Consider the following 19,401-nt stretch of genomic DNA (forward strand, 5'->3'; position numbering starts at 1 on the left):
CAGATTTTCTTGTCATTAGCAAGTTGAGTTGCATTTGCTTCAACCTCCTCACACTTGGTGGTTCCTACCTTTTGCAATTTGTAGAAAGAAAAATAACAGTATGAGCAAAAAAAGGGCAGCCTGAATGTAAACAAAACAAACCATTGGATACCTCTGAGCCAATTTTGTTAAGGAGATCTTTGATCAATTTTTCTTTCTCCTAAGTTAGAGTAAAGAAAAAATATATATCACCATAGAGATTAAGAGAGGAGAAAACAAATTATGAAACTATAATAATCCCCCTTACCTCTAATTCTGAAGTCTTTAGTTTAAGGATTGATAAGGTACAACCAAGCTCATGTTGTTAATACTTTTAGCTGCAACATGAAATAAACAAATAAATATTATCAGTCAAAATAACTTGACATGCAACTTCAATCGATTGACACAAAGTAAATCAAATTAAATCGCCTATTATAGCAAACGAAAATCACAAATGAGCCAAACCATAAGGCAAGAAAACATACTCTATCTTTCCCTAAGTTGAGCTCCTGCGAATCAAAAGACGAAACAGATAAAGAATGCATCTTGTTTGCAAACTGAAACAATAAAGAAAATGGACAAGGAATCAACCCCTAGCATGTGTGAGTTAGCCCGGGCCAATTGCCAGTTTTGTTGACTGGTTTTCTGCAATTCAAATTGGAGTTTTTGCAACTCAGTGCTACTCAGTTCTATGATTTTGCTGCCAAAACGAACAACAGATCAAACCATATCAATCGATAGCTGGTCCAAGAATTTCGACGGACTATTTTTCAGTCAAGAAGTAATTTGTGTTTTACAATTTACATACTTATTTTCTGCAGGAAGGTTCAACAAGGCAGTATTTTCCTGGAATTCATATTGATCATGTAAAGAAAAAAGCATTTTCAAACATCTTTTTTAGAAACAAACACTAAATGCAGATGAAGAATGAAAGAAAGATGAAAAAGGGAGACCAAAAAGAAAATCTCCAAAGGTACCTTCATGAGCTGGACGATGCAATCTTTGGAGATCCGGCAAGAAATCACATTGGAGTTACCTCGATCGACATCGGCACCCATCATTCCGGCCGTCCCCGAACTCACCGTGTTGGTGATGTCGGACAATCTTTTTCCTCGCAGCGGCGCTTCGGACCAAGGGCAGCACATCATGCGCTTTCATCATGCGATTTGATTCTACTATAAGGCAAGCAAACCCAGCATCAAACGCTAAACCTAACCCTAACTCGGATACTAGGGAAGAATCGGAGGATCAAACTCTATGAATCGAGAAAAGAGAAAAATGCACCGGAGGCGTCCGCATTGGTGTGGATCAGCGAGCGAGGAAGAGGACCAGCGTCCATGGACTGACCAACGAGGACAAGGAACACGACCGCACTCCGAAGAAGCAGCTTTCTTCCTCCCTGTGCCTTGATCAAGGAAATAAGAAGGAAAAGAACGAGAAAAAGATGAAGATTTTGGGACAGAGAGAGCAGAAGAACGCGAAGCAAGAAAGAACAAAAGAGCATAAGAAGAGCAGCCCGATCGCGATCGAACAAGGAAATGCAGATGAAGAATGAAGAATGAAAGAAAGCATTTTCAAACATCTTTTTTAGAAACAAACACTAAATGCAGATGAAGAATGAAAGAAAGATGAAAAAGGGAGACCAAAAAGAAAATCTCCAAAGGTACCTTCATGAGCTGGACGATGCAATCTTTGGAGATCCGGCAAGAAATCACATTGGAGTTACCTCGATCGACATCGGCACCCATCATTCCGGCCGTCCCCGAACTCACCGTGTTGGTGATGTCGGACAATCTTTTTCCTCGCAGCGGCGCTTCGGACCAAGGGCAGCACATCATGCGCTTTCATCATGCGATTTGATTCTACTATAAGGCAAGCAAACCCAGCATCAAACGCTAAACCTAACCCTAACTCGGATACTAGGGAAGAATCGGAGGATCAAACTCTATGAATCGAGAAAAGAGAAAAATGCACCGGAGGCGTCCGCATTGGTGTGGATCAGCGAGCGAGGAAGAGGACCAGCGTCCATGGACTGACCAACGAGGACAAGGAACACGACCGCACTCCGAAGAAGCAGCTTTCTTCCTCCCTGTGCCTTGATCAAGGAAATAAGAAGGAAAAGAACGAGAAAAAGATGAAGATTTTGGGACAGAGAGAGCAGAAGAACGCGAAGCAAGAAAGAACAAAAGAGCATAAGAAGAGCAGCCCGATCGCGATCGAACAAGGAAAGAATGCCGAGAGCGAAAAAAAATTTGGACCATTTCTCGATTTGTGCGTGTCATCCTTGCGCAGGGGCCATGCTAATCTTCTCTGTATCGTTCCAATTTTATCGGATGTCTCCGAAGAGACAATCTCACTGCCAACTCTGCGGTATAAGAATACGCGAAGCAATCGCCTCATTACCGATATGGGATTAAAAATAAATATTCTTACCACGTGCCCAAATCTAAACCGTCGCTTTGTCGAACGAACGGCATCTGTATAACTGATCGACTGCATCCTCCTCGAACAATCCCCAAACGCATCGAAGCCGTCCTTTCTCATCCGCCCAGATCGTAAAGCTTGGTTGACTTGGTTGAGCAAGCTTCGATGCACAACTTTGGGCTGGGCTTCTAACACCTAATAAACATGTCCAATTCTCGAACCCATGGTCAAATCATATTTTGTGGGGGTCAACACAATCGATCAACAATGCAGTCAATGTTGATTTATTTCACAGAGAAGAAATCTATGTTGAATTCATGTTTGCCCACACTTTGGTGAGATGGACTTCTAACACAGCACACTCATTCGGAGACCAGTACTTGCAGGAGAGGCCCAGTAGCTACATTAGAAAAGCACTTCGTTAATCAAGAATGGATCACAGAAGATAACAGATGTCCGTGAAATGTGTGCAGTAAGATTCTCCTATTTCCTGTTTATATTATCAGTTTAATAATGTGGTGATCAATGGTTGCTGTCATGGTATTACGATGAAGCATGGATCACTCTTAGTAATTTGCCATATGAGATTTCGCACCTGGATGGAGCCACCGGAACTGTGATGATGCTTCCAAAGGAAAACAAAAACAAAAGTCCTTTTGTCTTCGGCTGTTTGATGACGGCAAAAGCATTGTTAAAGTGGAATTGGGATCCTTTTTTTTCTTTTATCTCGTCAACTACGTTAGTTAATCATTGTCGAATATAAGATATGGCTCATTTTAGCATTATCCGCATAGGCGATCATACGTCCTCCACGTTGTTCGGCATCGTACAAGTCGTAGCTGAACACTACGGATCCATTTCAGAAAGTTCTGAATGGCGCCGCACGATCGAAACCCGTATGGGTCGGTCGGTGCTCGTCTACAGGAAATGCGTCATCCTACTCGGCGTTGTACAAGTCGACTCCCAAACCCAAACTCTCAAGCATGGCGGTGGGAAGATAAGCAAAAAAACTCAAAAATCCCACCCAAAAGATCCAAGATTTGGTCAAAAACTAAAATTCCCACCAAAGCCAAAGTCTAAGTCAACTTTCGCTTTGTCTCCCAAAAAGCCGAAAATCAAAAATTTCTCGCTCGAAGGCATCTTGTAGGGGTCGGTACCTTCCCCTCGCTCATCCAAGCCAATGCCCGAGCAGTGTTGCTCATCCAGTCATTTGTAGTCCTTCGTCGCTTGGCTCGATCATTATCAGAGTAGCTACTTGGCCAAACAGGGGCCCGAGTAGTGTTGCTCGGCCAAGCCAGTGCCTGAGAAGTGTTGCTCGGCCAGTCATGTGCAGTCCATCGTCGCTTGGCTCGATCATTATCATAGTAGTTGCTCAGCCAAACAGGGGTTCGAGTAGTGCTGCTCGGCCAAGCCAATGCCCGAGCAGTTTTGCTCAGCTAATCATGTGTCGTCCATCGTCGCTTGGCTCGATCATTATCATAGTAGTTGCTCGGCCAAACAGGAGCCCGAGTAGTGCTGCTTGGCCAAGCCAATGCTCGAGCCACATTACTCGGCCATGCCATTCCCTAGTGCCTAAGTAGTGTTGCTCGGCTAGTATTGTATAGTCCATCGTCGCTTGGCTCGATCATTATCAGAGCAGTTGCTATGCCAAACATGGTCCCGAGTAGTGCTGCTCGGCCAAGTCGATGCCCGAGCCACATTGCTCGGTCAAGCCATTCCCCAATGCCCGAGTAGTGTTGCTCGACTAAGCCAATGGTCGTGTAGTGTTGCTTAACCAGACATGTGTAGTCCATCGTCGCTTGGCTCGATCATTATAAGAGTAGTTGCTTGGCTAAACAAAGGCCTGAATAGTGTTGCTCAACCAAGCCAGTGCCCGAGCCACATTGCTCAGCCAGGCCAGTCCCTAGTACCCGAGTAGTGTTGCTCAACCAAGCCAGTGCCCGAGCCACATTGCTCGGTCAAGCCGGTGCTCGAGCCACATTGCTCGGCCAGGCCAGTCCTAGGTGCCCGAGTAGTGTTGTTCGGCCAAGCCAGTGTCCGAGCCACATTGCTCAGCCAGGCCAGTCCCTAGTGCTCGAGTAGTGTTGCTCGGCCAAGCTAGTGCCCGAGCCACATTGCTCTGCTATGCTAGTCCCCAGTGCTCGAGTAGTGTTGCTCGACCAGTCAAGTGCAGTCATCGTCCTTGTTTTGATCATTATCAGAGCAGCTGCTCGACCAAGCCATTGCCCGAGCCACATTACTTGGTCAGGCCAGTCCCAAGTGCTCGGATAGTGTTGCTCGGCCAAATAGGGGCCCGAGTAGTGTTGCTCGACTAAGCCAGTGCCCAAGCCACATTGCTCGGCGAGGCCAATTCCCAATGCCCGAGTAATGTTGCTTGGCCAAGCCAGTGCCTAAGCAGTGTTGCTCGGCCAATCACGTGCAGTCCATCGTTGCTTGGCTCGATCATTATCAGAGCAACTACTCGGCCAAATAAGAGCCCGGGTAGTGCTGCTCGACCAAGCCAGTGCCCGAGCCACATTTCTCGGGCAGGCCAGTTCCCAGTGCTCGAGTAGTGTTGCTCGGTGAGTCATACCACAAAACTCAGAGTGGCACTACACGGCGCCAACCCATACGGGTTAGTCGGCACCCGTCCGCTAGGTACAAGCCACCCTCCCGAGGAGTTGACAACCATTAAAGGACCATGTACGACTAACCACCCCCTTTGCAGATATAAAAGTCAACCCTTTGACCAATGAGAGAGGACTTCATACATTCAACTCGCTTTTATTCCACTCAACTCTAACTTAAGCTTCGAAGGGTCGAGTCGGGAAATCTCTCTCCCGACCCCGACCTGAGTGCAGGGGGCTGGCAATGACGAAGCAAGCAACGAGGACCATGACCCAATCTGACCCGACACTCACTTCTGCTACCTGAGTCTCCGCGTGGGCAACCATGCACATCCGGGATTAGACGGAGCCGTACTTATTCCTCAGCCACAACAGCGTAAGGGTTCACCAACAATATGGACCTAAATCATCAAACAGAGTAATCTGATTTCCTCTAAATAATTTCCTTACCATAAACCTGTTTACGGTCTTTAAAAGATGGGCTCCGATGTCTCTTTTGCTTATACTGCTCAAATCACTATGATTAGCAACTTTACTTGACATGAAGAAGACAAAGCTTCAGATGTGCAGCAACTGAACTTAGAGATGGCCCTGCAAACTTCAGATCATTCAAGTTGTCCTCCAAGTTCTAGCATTAAAGATTCTAGTAGTCTTATTAACATTTGCTAATGGCTGATGATTCCCTGCGATACAAGCATATCAGAATAAGAAAAGAGAACTTTCCATCCAAGCCAAGGCCTTATCCAGCAAAGCACTCAACAGAGCTTTCCACATTGATGAGTCACAGTGGATTGGATGCATGTCCTTGTCTTGTTAATGTTCACTAGAGGCAACATGGAGAGAGGATTCTTCTAATGTTCTTCTCATCATGATCATAGGATATCTGGTCCAAAACAGGCTTAGTTGATGGAGGGAGGTTGCAGAAACATATGGGAGGTTGGCATAGGCAGATACAGATGTCTCAGATCAGATTACACTTCAGAGTGGGAGAATTGGAAAGAGGAGATGAAATCTGAGTAAAACATAGCATCATCCAAAGAATATAAAAAATGAAGTGGCCTTCTATCTCAGTCTGTATCAGAATTAGATCTTTTTCTTCTTCTCTACTCTTCCATTATTCTCTTCTTCTTCACACATGAAGAAAAATACTGCCTCAACCCTGTTATTCTTTAGCTCCCTTGATGTGTGCCATACTAAAATACAAGATGTGTAGCAGCCTCAAGGTCCTTTGAATTCATATCCTTGACTTCATAAGAAGTCATAGGTGAGTGAGATATAACTGGTACTAGTTTAAACAGGTGCATAAGATTGCCATTGCTAGATAAGATTTAGAAAGTGAGGGGAATATAAGAAGTCATGCTTCATAGAAGATCCTTACAAGTCCCAACTGAGAGCTACTCTAAACAATGCTTCTAACCTAGTTTAAAGTTGGTTTTTCCTCTTAAGTCGACTGTGCCTCTTAAGCCAGTCATGCGACCAAGTCAGTTGAGCCTTCAAGGCAATCACATCATAAAAATAGCCATGACTTGAGTCAATTGTTTCCTCAAGTCAGTAATGCTTCTTTGAGTCAATTGTTTCCTCAAGTCAATCATGTATCCTTAAGTTATTTGCAACTCATGTCGGCAATGCTTCTTCAAGTCAATTGCATCTTCAAGTCGGTCGAGCCTTAAAGGCAGTCGTGTTGTCAAGGCATCCGCAACTCCAAGTTAGGCATACTTCTTCAAGTTGATTCTTTCATCAAATCTCTCATGCATCATCAAGATATATGCACCTTAACCTCCAAGCCCGCTTTGATTCTTCGAGTCGGTTATGTGTCCTCAAAATGGTAGAGCCACATCGACAAGACAATCACAACTCTAAGATGACATTGCCTCTTTAAGTTGGTTGCAACTTTATGTTGGTCAAACTTGCCATATTTTTAAGTTGGTCAAGCCATAAGGAAGTCACGTCAATAAGACGAGGTCTTGACTTGAAGTCGATCATGCTTCTTCAAGACGATTGCTTCCTCGAGTCAATTATAAATCCTCAAGATGATTGTGACTCTAGGTCAACCAAGGCTTTAAAAGGTGCATTTTCAAGTCGATCGCATCATGACGATTGAAACTCCAAGTTAGCCATGCTTCTCTAACTTAACGATACATCATCAAGGCGACCGCAGTTTGGCTCAAAGTTGTTGTGCTTTCCTTAAGTTAGTCATGTGCCCTCAATATAGTCATATCAGTAGAACAACCACAACTGCAACTCGTGGTTTATATAGAGAATATATTTATATTTTTAATGTACATTTAGAGAAAATTCATTAATCATTTATTAGGTCTCGACTCAAACAATACTTCCATAAACTATTTGTTGTAATTGCATGCTTTTTCTTTTCTCTCAATAATTTTTATCTTATTATGGATTTTTTTTTATCTAAATCAATAAATTGAGGAGTGATAAATATTCTTATCTAAATCATAAACTCCTTTTAAATTATGATATTTATATTAAAACATGTTTATATATTTTTTTATAAAATTTTAAAAATAACTAATTTTATATGCTAACAAATAAATTCTTGAGGATACCAAACAAGAAGGACAAACTCTTCTAGATATTCTCAAGGAGCATTCAAATTTTAGAGGCAATAACATTCCACAACAACAAGGGACAAGTCAACTTTATTGGCTCATCAATCAATATTTTATCATAATGTAAAACTTCTCATGTTGGATGTAGTATGCCAAACAACTAAATCACTAAACAAGAAAAAACAAAGCACCATTTTTTCCTTGAGACAAATATAAATTTCAATCGTAGCAAATCATACAACATATAATGCTACTACTATTTTGTCTCAAAATATCCCTGTTTTGTGCAGGGCAAACTAAAAGAAAGGAAAGAAGCTGCAAAACTAAGCTATGGGTTCCTACTAATTAATCTTACAATACAGTAATACATTTCACCATGTCAACACAAAATATCAAGAACATAGAAAACATTGGCATGTCCAGCTCTCATCTAGCAGATATATTAAGTGGATCCAAGAATATCAGCAGCTCTCAGCTAGCACCATCTGAAATTTTAGTGATGTAAGCAGATAACCCAGAATCGTACTATGATCTTCACATTTTTACATTCAGATTCATTTCTTTGCAAGAACCGACCTTCTCAGCCGCCTTCCGCAATGGCCTTCCAACAGAGGATCTTCTTTGGCACTCCCGATTCCCGAGTTCTGAAGACCCAATTGAATTATGCTTCTCATTCTTTACTCGTTCAACAGAAATATTTGATACGGAAGAAGTATAACAATCTCCATGACCAATAGCTTACTCGTTCATTCTTGATCGTATAAACTAAAAACTTGGCATCCTCCATCTTGACTGAGTTCTCAGTAGGCTCACATGATTCAGACTTTAAATAACCGGATCTCCTCCGCAAGGATTTTCTGCTTTAGAAAAAAATGCTCAAATTTTAAATACTAAAAAGCAGGAACCATTCCAAAGCCATATAAAACATGGATTACCTTCTTCCATCAATCTTTTCCTCTGATGGCACCAGACAAGTCACTGGAAGTATGGCATCATCAATCTTGTGCAACTCCATAGATTCATGTGATTCAGATTTCAAACTACAGGATCTTGTTCGGAAGGAACTTCTAGAAAAATAAAATAGGTATGAGTTCAATGATGCTCTCCAGAGAAAAAAAAGGGGGGGCCTATAGCTTAATCAGAATGTGCATTACCTTCTTCCCACAACCTTTTCCTCTAGGCCCACTTGATGGGTCACTGGAGATCCGCCATCATCTCTTTTGAGCAAGTCATTCACAAATTCACATGATTCAGACTTCAAGCCACTGGATTTTGTTCGTAAGGACCTCCTTCTTCATTAATTAGAATGCATCAGAATTTACATTGTCGTTAAAGATTAACAAATTATTCAAAGCTTATCCAAAACATGAATTACCTTCTACCATCAACCTTTCCCTCTGATGCCACTTGATGAACCAAAGCGGTAGGGCCTAAAGCTGCAGAACCATAAAACTGATATAAGAATGAAGAACAAACACAGAGATTTGAAATCAGATGCAGAACCACTAATTTCACTCATAGTGGTGAGTTGAATTACACTGTGGTTTTAACTTGCGCTTCTTATTGGGATTGCAGATTTTCTTGTCATTAGCAAGTTGAGTTGCATTTGCTTCAACCTCCTCACACTTGGTGGTTCCTACCTTTTGCAATTTGTAGAAAGAAAAATAACAGTATGAGCAAAAAAAGGGCAGCCTGAATGTAAACAAAACAAACCATTGGATACCTCTGAGCCAATTTTGTTAAGGAGATCTTTGATCAATTTTTCTTTCTCCTAAGTTAGAGTAAAGAAAAAATATATATCACCATAGAGATTAAGAGAGGAGAAAACAAATTATGAAACTATAATAATCCCCCTTACCTCTAATTCTGAAGTCTTTAGTTTAAGGATTGATAAGGTACAACCAAGCTCATGTTGTTAATACTTTTAGCTGCAACATGAAATAAACAAATAAATATTATCAGTCAAAATAACTTGACATGCAACTTCAATCGATTGACACAAAGTAAATCAAATTAAATCGCCTATTATAGCAAACGAAAATCACAAATGAGCCAAACCATAAGGCAAGAAAACATACTCTATCTTTCCCTAAGTTGAGCTCCTGCGAATCAAAAGACGAAACAGATAAAGAATGCATCTTTTTTGCAAACTGAAACAATAAAGAAAATGGACAAGGAATCAACCCCTAGCATGTGTGAGTTAGCCCGGGCCAATTGCCAGTTTTGTTGACTGGTTTTCCGCAATTCAAATTGGAGTTTTTGCAACTCAGTGCTACTCAGTTCTATGATTTTGCTGCCAAAACGAACAACAGATCAAACCATATCAATCGATAGCTGGTCCAAGAATTTCGACGGACTATTTTTCAGTCAAGAAGTAATTTGTTGAAGTAGATCCTCAGTTTCTACTTGTGAATTAAGTTGCTGTGTGATTTGTTAATCTCTATTATATTTATCTTCTATTGCTCTTTTCATTTTACTGCGCAGTATATCCCAAAACTGTTGCTTGGTTGCAATGCTGTATCATATGGCTTGATATGATCCATTTTAGACCAGTGTTCTTCGCTAGTGACTATAGGAATGGCATGCAGAAAACAACAGTGCCACTTAATTATCTGAAAAATTCTCATTGTTTAGCTGATGATGATTTCCTCGGAGGAATCACCGGGTTTAATGGTGAATGGAGAGCTTGAAGTGCGGTCCACTCACTGAGAGGCTCACAGTGTAAACCTGAAGGTTCTACATGAAGATCCTCTGTGATTTGCCATGGTTGCTCAAAGGATCTTTCATGATTAATGTGACACTGTGACAATCTCTGTTCCATCTACAGATCAATCAAGCAGAAAGGTGTGTGTTTATCTACCATATTTAAGATGCCATGGTCATTCTTTTAAGCTCTGCAGGTGTCTGTCCTCTGACATGGAAATTACAAGCACTTAATGTTCTTATTCTTTCAGTTTTATCAGCTCCTTATCTGATGGCATTTATTCATGTTTCTGGCTCTGAAACAACACAATGGTCAGTCCCCCATTCAATATTCTTCTCCTTTTGCTTACGGTTGATCAGGAAGAACGTCGAGGACACCAAGTTTTAGGACAGAAGCTAATCAGAGAGATGGATCGATCGAGTTAAGAAGAGGAAATGAGAAGAGATGCTGCTGCAGTGACGAGCGATCTGCTAATTCCGGGGCGGTGGGTGATGAAGCGCCTCGTAGGTCACGTACGCCGGCGGCGTGGAGGACATCGGGCGTTTTGTCGGACCCTTTGGGAGGCTGCATGGAATGTCGTGCGATGGAAGGCACTCTTTTGGCCCCCACCAGAACGTTGAGCACTCCGCCGGCGACCGCTGCTCCGGGAGCCCTGGTATGCAGTTCTGACGCACGTCGAGCACTTTGGTCTTCACCAAGTCCCAGCACGAGTGGCCCAGCCAGGTGAAGTAGTTTCCCGACAGCGACAAGTTCGCCAGGTTGCCGTCCTTGGCCAACCGGCACACCACGTCGGGGACCTCCCCGTAGAGCAGGTTCCCGGCAAGGTTCAGCTGCTCCAACTTGAGCAGGCAGCCGAAGGACCACGGGATCGGGCCGGTCATCTGGTTGAAACCCGCGTCGAACACCGTCGCAATGCTCAGGAATCCGATCTCGTACGGCAGGCAGCCGGAGAGCCTGTTGTTGAGGAAGAGCACCTCGACCAGAGTGTTCGAGGCGTTGTAGATGGACGGGGGGATCGACCCGGTGAAGCCGTTGTTGGCCAGGGTCAAGTAGGCTACAGGCGAGCGGCCGAGTTCGGCCGGCAGCGGCTCGTTAAAGTTGTTGTTGTTAAAGAAGAGCACGTCGAGGTTGAAGGCGAAGACAGAGGCCGGGACGGCACCGGCGAAGAAGTTGAAGCGGAGGTCGAGGAAGATGAGGTTGCTCAGCGGGAGGACTTTGGTGGGGAACGCGCCGAAGTGGAGGTTGCTGCTGACGTCAAGCTCGTAGAGGTAGGGGAGGCCGGTGAGGTCGGGAATGGTGCCGGAGAAGTAGTTGGAGTTGGCGTGGAAGAGCGCGAGGTCGGGGAGCTGGTCGACGAAGCCGACGATGGTCGGCGCACAGAGGCCGAAGCCGTTGAAGTCGACGGAGGCGATGGTGGGCGTGTCGGGGGAGTCCGGCGGGGCGGCGCAGTAGAAGCCTTCGTAGGTGCAAGGCCGGTAGCCCACCCAGGTCTGGGTGACGCCGCCGGGGTCGCAGGTGATGCTTTGCTTGAAGCGTTGGATGACAAGGTAAGCGTAGTACTGCTTGAGGTTGGGGAAGTCGGAGGGCTGCGGCCCAGACGACGGTGCCTGCGCAGGCGGTGAGGAGCCGTCGGAGTCGTCAAGAGGAGACGGGGACGGTGTCGGCCCAATGCCGAAACCGAGGTTGACGCCAACGCCACCGCCAATCTCAATGGCCTTGCGATCACCGAGGGAGGAAGAGATGAAGAGGAGTACAGTGGAGAGAAGCAGCAGCAGCAGCTTTCTGCTAGCCATGAGAAAGCTTCCTTCTCTTCTTTAGTTCATACTACAGCTTGTTTGTTTCCATGCAATGCATAATGTAAGATATATGTGTCGTTCTGGAATAGTTTGAGCTAATAAATAGCATTAGAGAGAGAGTGGTGAGTATAGTGGGAGGGAGGGAGGGACAGGGGACGTCACCAGGAGAACAGAGAGACACAGTGGTAAGCAGTGGAAGAGATTGAATGGGAATAGTATGGTGACAAATTGATGCATGACAGATGGACTGTGGTTGACAGACGAGTTGCAGAGCTCAACTAGCCTTTTATTCACTAAGGACTGTCTTAGTGGTGCATAAATTTGGATGATTTGATCCATTGGGTCTTATTTTAATGCATGAACAGTTTTCATTAACTTCAGTCTAAATCCTGTACCAGATATTACTTGCATTTTTATCAGCCAGAGCACATTCTAACTCATCAGTAGATCATGAGTTCCTCAGTTCATGCACTAGATTTCTCTTCTGAAGATATATATATATATATATATATATATATATATATATATATATATAGAAGAAAAAAAAAAGAGAAATATATTTGGGAATGAATTATTTTGTGTTTGATTGTACCATAAAATGTTATAAAAGAAAGAATTTCTTCTCAAATTTACAAAGTGAGCTGCTTCAGGTGATATTTAAGAGTTTTGGATGAAATGAAGCCATCTTTGCACTGTTGCTTTTGCAAACCAAGAGCTGGTCATGTCCTACTCATGCAAGTCTCAAACTTGATCTCATTATTTGGATGACAGTGGTGGGAATGGGAAGTTTAATGCTGTTGTCCTCTAGAGAGGTGCCATAGTCAAGAAAGGACCATAGCAGAGCGTGAATGCCACATGTTTTGGTAAATGCCCATGATCTCCATGATTCCACTGAGACGGACATGGATATAGTAATTGCTACTCATCAACCCACTTGGTTCCTCCTGTCTCCTCTGACCTTAAACTTTATGCAAACACAAGTCAAATTTTACTGCTATCTGAAAATGCTCCTCTTCAGTTAGGCCTGATGGGTCCAGATATCAATAGCCACTCCAGACTTCACTGTGTTTACACTGGAAATTGCATGTTTTGGGAATAATTGGTGATCAAAATGTGACCACACTGGAAATAGTTGGCTTGCTGATCAAATGGGAACATCTTTAATATGCAACAGTAGTTGGACTAAATGCAACATTCATCATCACAGAGAGAGAAGAATGACAGAAAAGTAAGAAGACCAATTGTTGAATTTGAAACTAGAGGTGTTTCCAGACAGGAACAGCTTTGCTGTTGAGGGTTTCAGAAGCTTGATGATGCAGGAAAAGATCAACTAATTGAAACTACTCTGTAGTTTCCATAAAGTGAGCACATAGGATAAAGTTTACTACCAAGGTTCACATATGATCAAATGGTCTGAAGGAAAAAAGGTTATGCTGTCAACATAAGCAATTCATTAACAACAATAGCATCAGATATTACATAGGGTAAGCTAATCCCCAATCTTATTGTAACATGATAAATTTTGAAGTACATGACAAGTGAATGGGATCCAATTTTTGGAAAAGCAAATGGCATGATTAAGAAGTAAACCATCTTTCGGTCCACCTTACATTCCGAATCTGAAATATTTACACGGTTGTCGTCAAATAAACAATAAGCTAACTTTCGGTTCATAAGCAGGGGAGAAGTGTGCCAGGTCAAGCTGCTGGAGTACTCTTAATTTTCACTTCACGAAACAAATCAATGCATGAGTCTTCATACATTGATCTTCTTGCTCTTGCCATCCAAGTATGCCCAATGCGGCTTTGCAGGTATCCGAGCAAGAGCCTTCACTCCGAGGGGGTTGTCTTTGCTCTGTTCGTTCACATAAAGTATGAAATGGAGACGATCAGAAATAAGAAGCAGAGTCCAAAATATTTACAAAGATAAATGTTAACTACAGAGAAATGGTTGAGGTTATATGCATAAGTTCATGTTCAAGGACTGTGATGCTTAAATATAGCTAGGAACACACAACAGATCATCACCATCACTGCAGTAACAATCAATTTGTATCTTTTGTTTTCAGCTGCTGCATAAGACGTAACTATGATATGGAACTACAGCCAGTTAGTAACCTGTATGTAATGCAACCATACTATATATACTATAGGACCTAAGAGTGATTTGGCTCATTGTAGGGCTGGCAATTCCAATAGCCATACACAAATATCTCAAATTTGACTCAGCTAGATGGAAAGAATTAAGAAGTCACAGTTGTTAATTTGTATCCTGATGGACTTCTGAATAAGACAGTGAATTATTAAGTTGTATATATGCAAATGGACCATAGTATAAGACCCAAAAATGATTTCATTAATTGTGGGCTGGAAATATCGAGCTTGGCTCACCTGCAAGCATGAATGAACCCAGCTATCATGTAAATGAGATAAATAGTCATCTGTCTATAATTTTGTATCCAGCTGGACTTTGATAAGACATAACAGTGAGACGGCCTACAGCCGTACTAATTTGTATGCTGATAGCTGGACCATAGTTTAAGACCTAAAAGTGATTCCGCCTATTGCAGGGCAGGTAATTTTAAGAAAACCATCACAAATAGCTACAGCTTAGCTAATTTGAAAGCATGAATGAGCTCAACTAGCATGTAAATGAGCAAACTCAATAACAAGATAGGCTCGAAACTGTTTTCAGGCCAAAAGCCGCAACTTAGAGGCTCCTTTCAGATTTGGCAGAAGTTGCTCCGAACTATAGATAGATGTATATGCATACATCCTACACATTAAACAACTAATTATCGGGATTTTGAAAAAGATTTAGTTTCTCTCTGTTTCAATTTGAGTTCCTTATCTATGACTGCTGACTGCTTAGACCGAGAATGTACTCTAAATGCTTAGCAGAATCGAATAATATTGATGCGACAATGTATTTGAGTTGAAAAAGTTATTAGTATATCTTGAAGCAAGCCTAAAAAGCTTGATAAAGAATTAGATCTTAAACAAGCAATATATGGGTGAATTTAGATTATCAAGTTGCACAACATAGGATCGGTTTCAGAATCAGGCTTTGATGTAGTAGAGGCCAATTATACAACAACTCGAACTTGACTTGAAACTAATTTTAAACTGTCAATATAAAAATCATGAATTCAAGTTAGGTTCAAAGTTGAGTTAATTTACTGGCATTTCTCTGAATTCAACATGAGAGAACTCTAAGGATGCCATGATCTTTACAGATGTATTAAAGATGATCAGATATTAAACAGTGATAAGTTTGGTATTAAAAACATTTGCATGAGAAGTTTCCCAAGAGTATGACATTACCATTTGGCAAGTTCCAGCCTGGACATTGCAAACAGGGTGATCATGGGGGCAGCAGCTGTAGTGATCTTCACAGCAGGTTGCGCCCTCAAGAGGACAGCATGCCCAGGCGAAGCAGTAGTGCCCATACTCATAGACACAACAGCAAGTGGTGCTCGATGGACAGGAGTAGTAGTTGTCACAGACAATTGGTGGACTCACTGGTGGGAAAGGAGAGGGTCCAGGATTGGGTGGGTTTTGACCCTTTTTTGTGGGATAAGATGGTTCCATAGCAATACCGCACTTTCCAGTGGATGTCTTGACATTACGCTCCATCCTGATATAGCCAGCCTCTCCCCAGTCATTGGCCCATGAGTTCCTGACAATCCAATAATCCTTACCATCCTCGGTGCCATAGCCAACAACAACCACACCATGATCCAGCTCAGTCCCACATCTTCCCGTGAATATTCCCTAAAACAAATAGCACAGTTTATAATTTTTGTTGCATTAACTTAACAGAAGAAGAAGAAGAAGAAGAAGAAGAAGAAGAAGATAGCTTATATAAAATATAATGTAGAAACAAAAAATAATAGAAGGTTGTTCATAATGACCAAGTGTGCTTCAGACTAGATCAGATATATTTGAGAAATATCACAAGGCTTAAAGAGCTCTATAATACTAACTTGTCACATATTTAGTAGATATCATGTTAGTAGGAGCCTATACATTGGATTCTTGGACATAATTCACTTTTGGATTTCTCAAAATGTTGAAGCACAATGATTAGTCCCTCTAGTTAGTATTCTACCTTATAATTCTCCACAAAACTCTACATCTGACAACCCATATATAATTCTGATGATTGATAATTCTGGGCACAGTATCAATAATATGATCCAATCGCTGGAATGCCATCATAACAAAGCCTCGATCACACAATGAAATATGAGTTAGTACTAATCATAGTTTCTTTGCAAGGATAAACTACGATTGTTGAAGCTAAATCCATTCATTTCCAAAATTTCACAAATAAAAATGAAATATCCTTCAAGAACGATGAAAGGAGCAGAATTACTCTAATATATCAATAATGCATATGCATTTAAAATCATGAACTTGCAGTATTCATAAAAGTTGACTGAGCATGGATCCATGATCATATATCCTATCTAATCACCACCTTATTTCTCTACACCTGAAATCAGTTGTAGGAAAGGTACAACACTTGCGCAAGCACAATATGCAACCAGAGTCATGCCCATGGTAGTACCAATCTTGTCGAATGTCTGATGATACTTTCTCGCACTTCATTAGAGATGACACTATTTTCTTGTATGACTGTACTACCAATGACGTAACAAGGTAATTGTTAAGAATCACTGCATCACTGATTTAGTAGAGGAGACATTACCGATTGGTAGAGCTGAAATTCCCTACCACCAGCCTCGATAGCAACACTGACAGGCTGGTTGGCAACAGAATTCCGCAGCGCTTGCTCATCGTTCTCAGGAACATCTTCATACCCATCGATCACAACAACTTTAGTATTTTTCTACAATATCAAACAATCCAATCACCATCAGAATGATCACATTTAGCATCGATGTAACTAAAGAAATCATGACAAATTCCAAGGAATTTACTCGGAGCTGGTCGCACGTCCCATCACGGGCCTTGTAGGGGTAGTCACTATCAGTGTCAATCCCACCATTATCGATTATGAACTCAAAGGCATAGTCCATCAGTCCACCATTGCATCCCTGGTTGTAGGCATTGTCGCAGTCCACTAGCTCCTGCTCCGATAGCGTTATCAGATTGCCCGTCATGATCTTGTTTATTCCTTCTACTGCAGCGATCGTCGAAAAGGCCCAGCAACTCCCTGTACCACCACACATAAGTTCATCAGCGCCAAATCCTTCTTATCATGCCAGTGTTGATCATTTACCGACAAAATGCAGTAAGAAGATTGCCAAAGTTCTAATGCTTTAATAACTTACCTTGATAATGAAGTTTCAGAATTCATGCAGATAACCATTTCAAATAACATTCAATTCTTACATAAACTTGCACGTAATTTGTGCCTAATAGAATCATTATATAATATTTATGAAACATTACGGCAAGGAAGAACTCATCCACAAATAACACCAAGATTTAACAGGATATTTGTACCACATAAGCAAGAAATTGGCCCCAAATTAGGTATTGGATGGATGGAAAAGGGCCACAGAGAAGACAAAAAGGAAGTTATTGGGGTTCAATGGTAATTTAACGTAAGATGAAGAGGAAGGGAGACTAACCGCAACTCCCCTGGTCCTTGATGGCGGCGACGGCGCCTTGCTCCCTCCAATCGACGAACTCCGACAACTCCTCGCTCGCGTTGTACCGGTACCGGTCGCTCGCCACCCTCACCCGTCGGGCGGTGGCGCGGTTTGCTCTGGTGCCCAGGTAAACCGCCCGGTACTCCTCGTTGGTGAGGTCGGCGAAGCGGTTAAGACCCAGGCGGAACCCATGCACGCCGGCGCCGGCTGCGGCGTTGTGAGCGTCGACGAAGCGTAGGTTGTCCTTGAACACCTCGAACCGCCGCTCCCTCTCGCCCAGGGCGTTGTACGCCCGCCCGTGCGCCGCCATCCACGCGTCGTACATCCGCCGCACCTCCTCGTCGCTCCGCTCCAAGCCCCGCACGCCGTGCTTCTCGTCGTAGCTAATGATCGACATGTCCGGCGCCGCGTAGGCGGTGGCAGCTACCCCGAGGAGGAGGAGAGCGGCGAGCAGAGCCTCGGAAACGATGCCCATGGTGCGAAATCCGAGGAGGAGAATGCGAAAGGTGAGATTTTGATGGGGTGGTGGGACTAAAGATGGTATTCTTATAGGAGGGATCGTGGAGACAGCGACGGAGTAGGGACTTCGAGTCGGAATCAAATAAGAGAGATGCGTTCATGATAAAGTTGTCGGTTTGTAATCAAGAATACAGCAATAACAGATGAATTATGGGGAATGGGGGTGGGGGATGGGATAAAGCAAGAACAGCTTATCGAACTGAGGAAAAGGACTCTAGCGCAGAATGGGAGAGAAAGGAAAAAGGAGAAAACAGCCAAAGGTTGAAGGAGCAATTGAACGATGGGAGAGAGAGAGAGAGATAAAATATCCGTAGACTCACGAAAAATTATCCGATTTTATCCTTTTTTTTTTTTAGTATATAAATTTTAAATATTATAAAAATCTTTTTGGAGTATATAAATTTTAAATATTATATTTCTGAAAGTAAAAAAGATTCGACGGACTTATGAGCCATTGATTCCCGAACTAAATGACTTTATCAACAATGAATAACATTCAAACATATTACCGTAAAGACCAATGCAAAAGATCATATTATCTGGAATGAATTTGCAGCAATGAACAACATTTACATGCAATACGATGAACATCAATATAAAACAGTTGTGAAGCCAGAGATCAAGAATGCCATAGCAAAAAAGATCCAAGGGTTTCTCAGCCTCTAATCAAGTGATGAAACTATAGCTGTTTTCATCATTTGTAACAGTAATATCTTGATACATTAACTAAAATCTTTAAGAGATCAAAAAAGCTAGCCATAGCCTAAGCTCATCAGTCACTCAAAACCACAAACAATTATCAATCCATAAAACATCAAACAAAATTTGGACAGAGTTAACATTAATGTAAATGCTCCATTATGTAGCTAATGATTAGCTAGCAAAGGGAAAACAAAAGAAGATACTTCTTAGAAAGAAAGGTCTCAAAGAATGAATCCAAAAAATGTATATAATGGAGCAAAATAAAATAGTTATCAGTGAGCATAGTGCTAACTGGTCTGGTACCCTTTGAAGAATACAATGGCAAATTCAATTAACAACTCTAATGCAAGCATATATTATATATAAAAAGGCCAAAAAGAAAAGAAAACCTAGCATTCTGATCTTTGAATAATTCAACCAGTATGCATTTATACAC

General features: G+C 42.2%; 2 protein-coding genes and 1 non-coding gene across 3 annotated transcripts; all 3 read right to left on the reverse strand.

The window, feature by feature from the left end:
- Positions 1-2,267: 2,267 nt before the first annotated feature.
- On the reverse strand, positions 2,268-2,370 carry LOC135637431 (U6 spliceosomal RNA). The gene has a single exon (XR_010496279.1). It is a non-coding gene; the product is annotated as a U6 spliceosomal RNA (small nuclear RNA).
- An 8,246-nt stretch (positions 2,371-10,616) lies between these two features.
- On the reverse strand, positions 10,617-12,177 carry LOC103981692 (uncharacterized protein At4g06744-like). The gene has a single exon (XM_009398433.3). The coding sequence runs from the start codon at positions 12,116-12,118 to the stop codon at positions 10,796-10,798; it is 1,323 nt and encodes a 440-aa protein (XP_009396708.2). The 5' UTR covers positions 12,119-12,177; the 3' UTR covers positions 10,617-10,795.
- Positions 12,178-13,594: 1,417 nt separating this feature from the next.
- LOC135636232 (oryzain alpha chain-like) lies at positions 13,595-18,712 on the reverse strand. The gene is made up of 5 exons (XM_065147866.1): positions 17,724-18,712; positions 17,067-17,302; positions 16,835-16,975; positions 15,445-15,894; positions 13,595-13,975 (listed from the first exon to the last, which is right to left on the reverse strand). The coding sequence occupies exons 1-5, from the start codon at positions 18,217-18,219 to the stop codon at positions 13,877-13,879; spliced, it is 1,422 nt and encodes a 473-aa protein (XP_065003938.1). The 5' UTR covers positions 18,220-18,712; the 3' UTR covers positions 13,595-13,876.
- Between the last annotated feature and the right edge of the window lie 689 nt (positions 18,713-19,401).

The sequence above is a fragment of the Musa acuminata genome, chromosome BXJ3-4 (genome assembly GCF_036884655.1).
Source record: "Musa acuminata AAA Group cultivar baxijiao chromosome BXJ3-4, Cavendish_Baxijiao_AAA, whole genome shotgun sequence".
NCBI classification, from domain to species: Eukaryota; Viridiplantae; Streptophyta; class Magnoliopsida; order Zingiberales; family Musaceae; genus Musa; species Musa acuminata.

What these genes read in the sequence shown, in the direction of transcription:
- LOC135636232 (XM_065147866.1), bottom strand. Translation starts at nt 18,219, where the DNA reads ATGGGCATCGTTTCCGAGGCTCTGCTCGCCGCTCTCCTCCTCCTCGGG. An exon ending in CAAGGACCAGGGGAGTTGCG is followed by an intron (nt 17,303 to 17,723) that starts GTTAGTCTCCCT and finishes GTGGTGGTACAG; the next exon opens with GGAGTTGCTGGGCCTTTTCG. An exon ending in AGGCTGGAACTTGCCAAATG is followed by an intron (nt 13,976 to 15,444) that starts GTAATGTCATAC and finishes GTGAACGAACAG; the next exon opens with AGCAAAGACAACCCCCTCGG.
- LOC103981692 (XM_009398433.3), bottom strand. Translation starts at nt 12,118, where the DNA reads ATGGCTAGCAGAAAGCTGCTGCTGCTGCTTCTCTCCACTGTACTCCTC.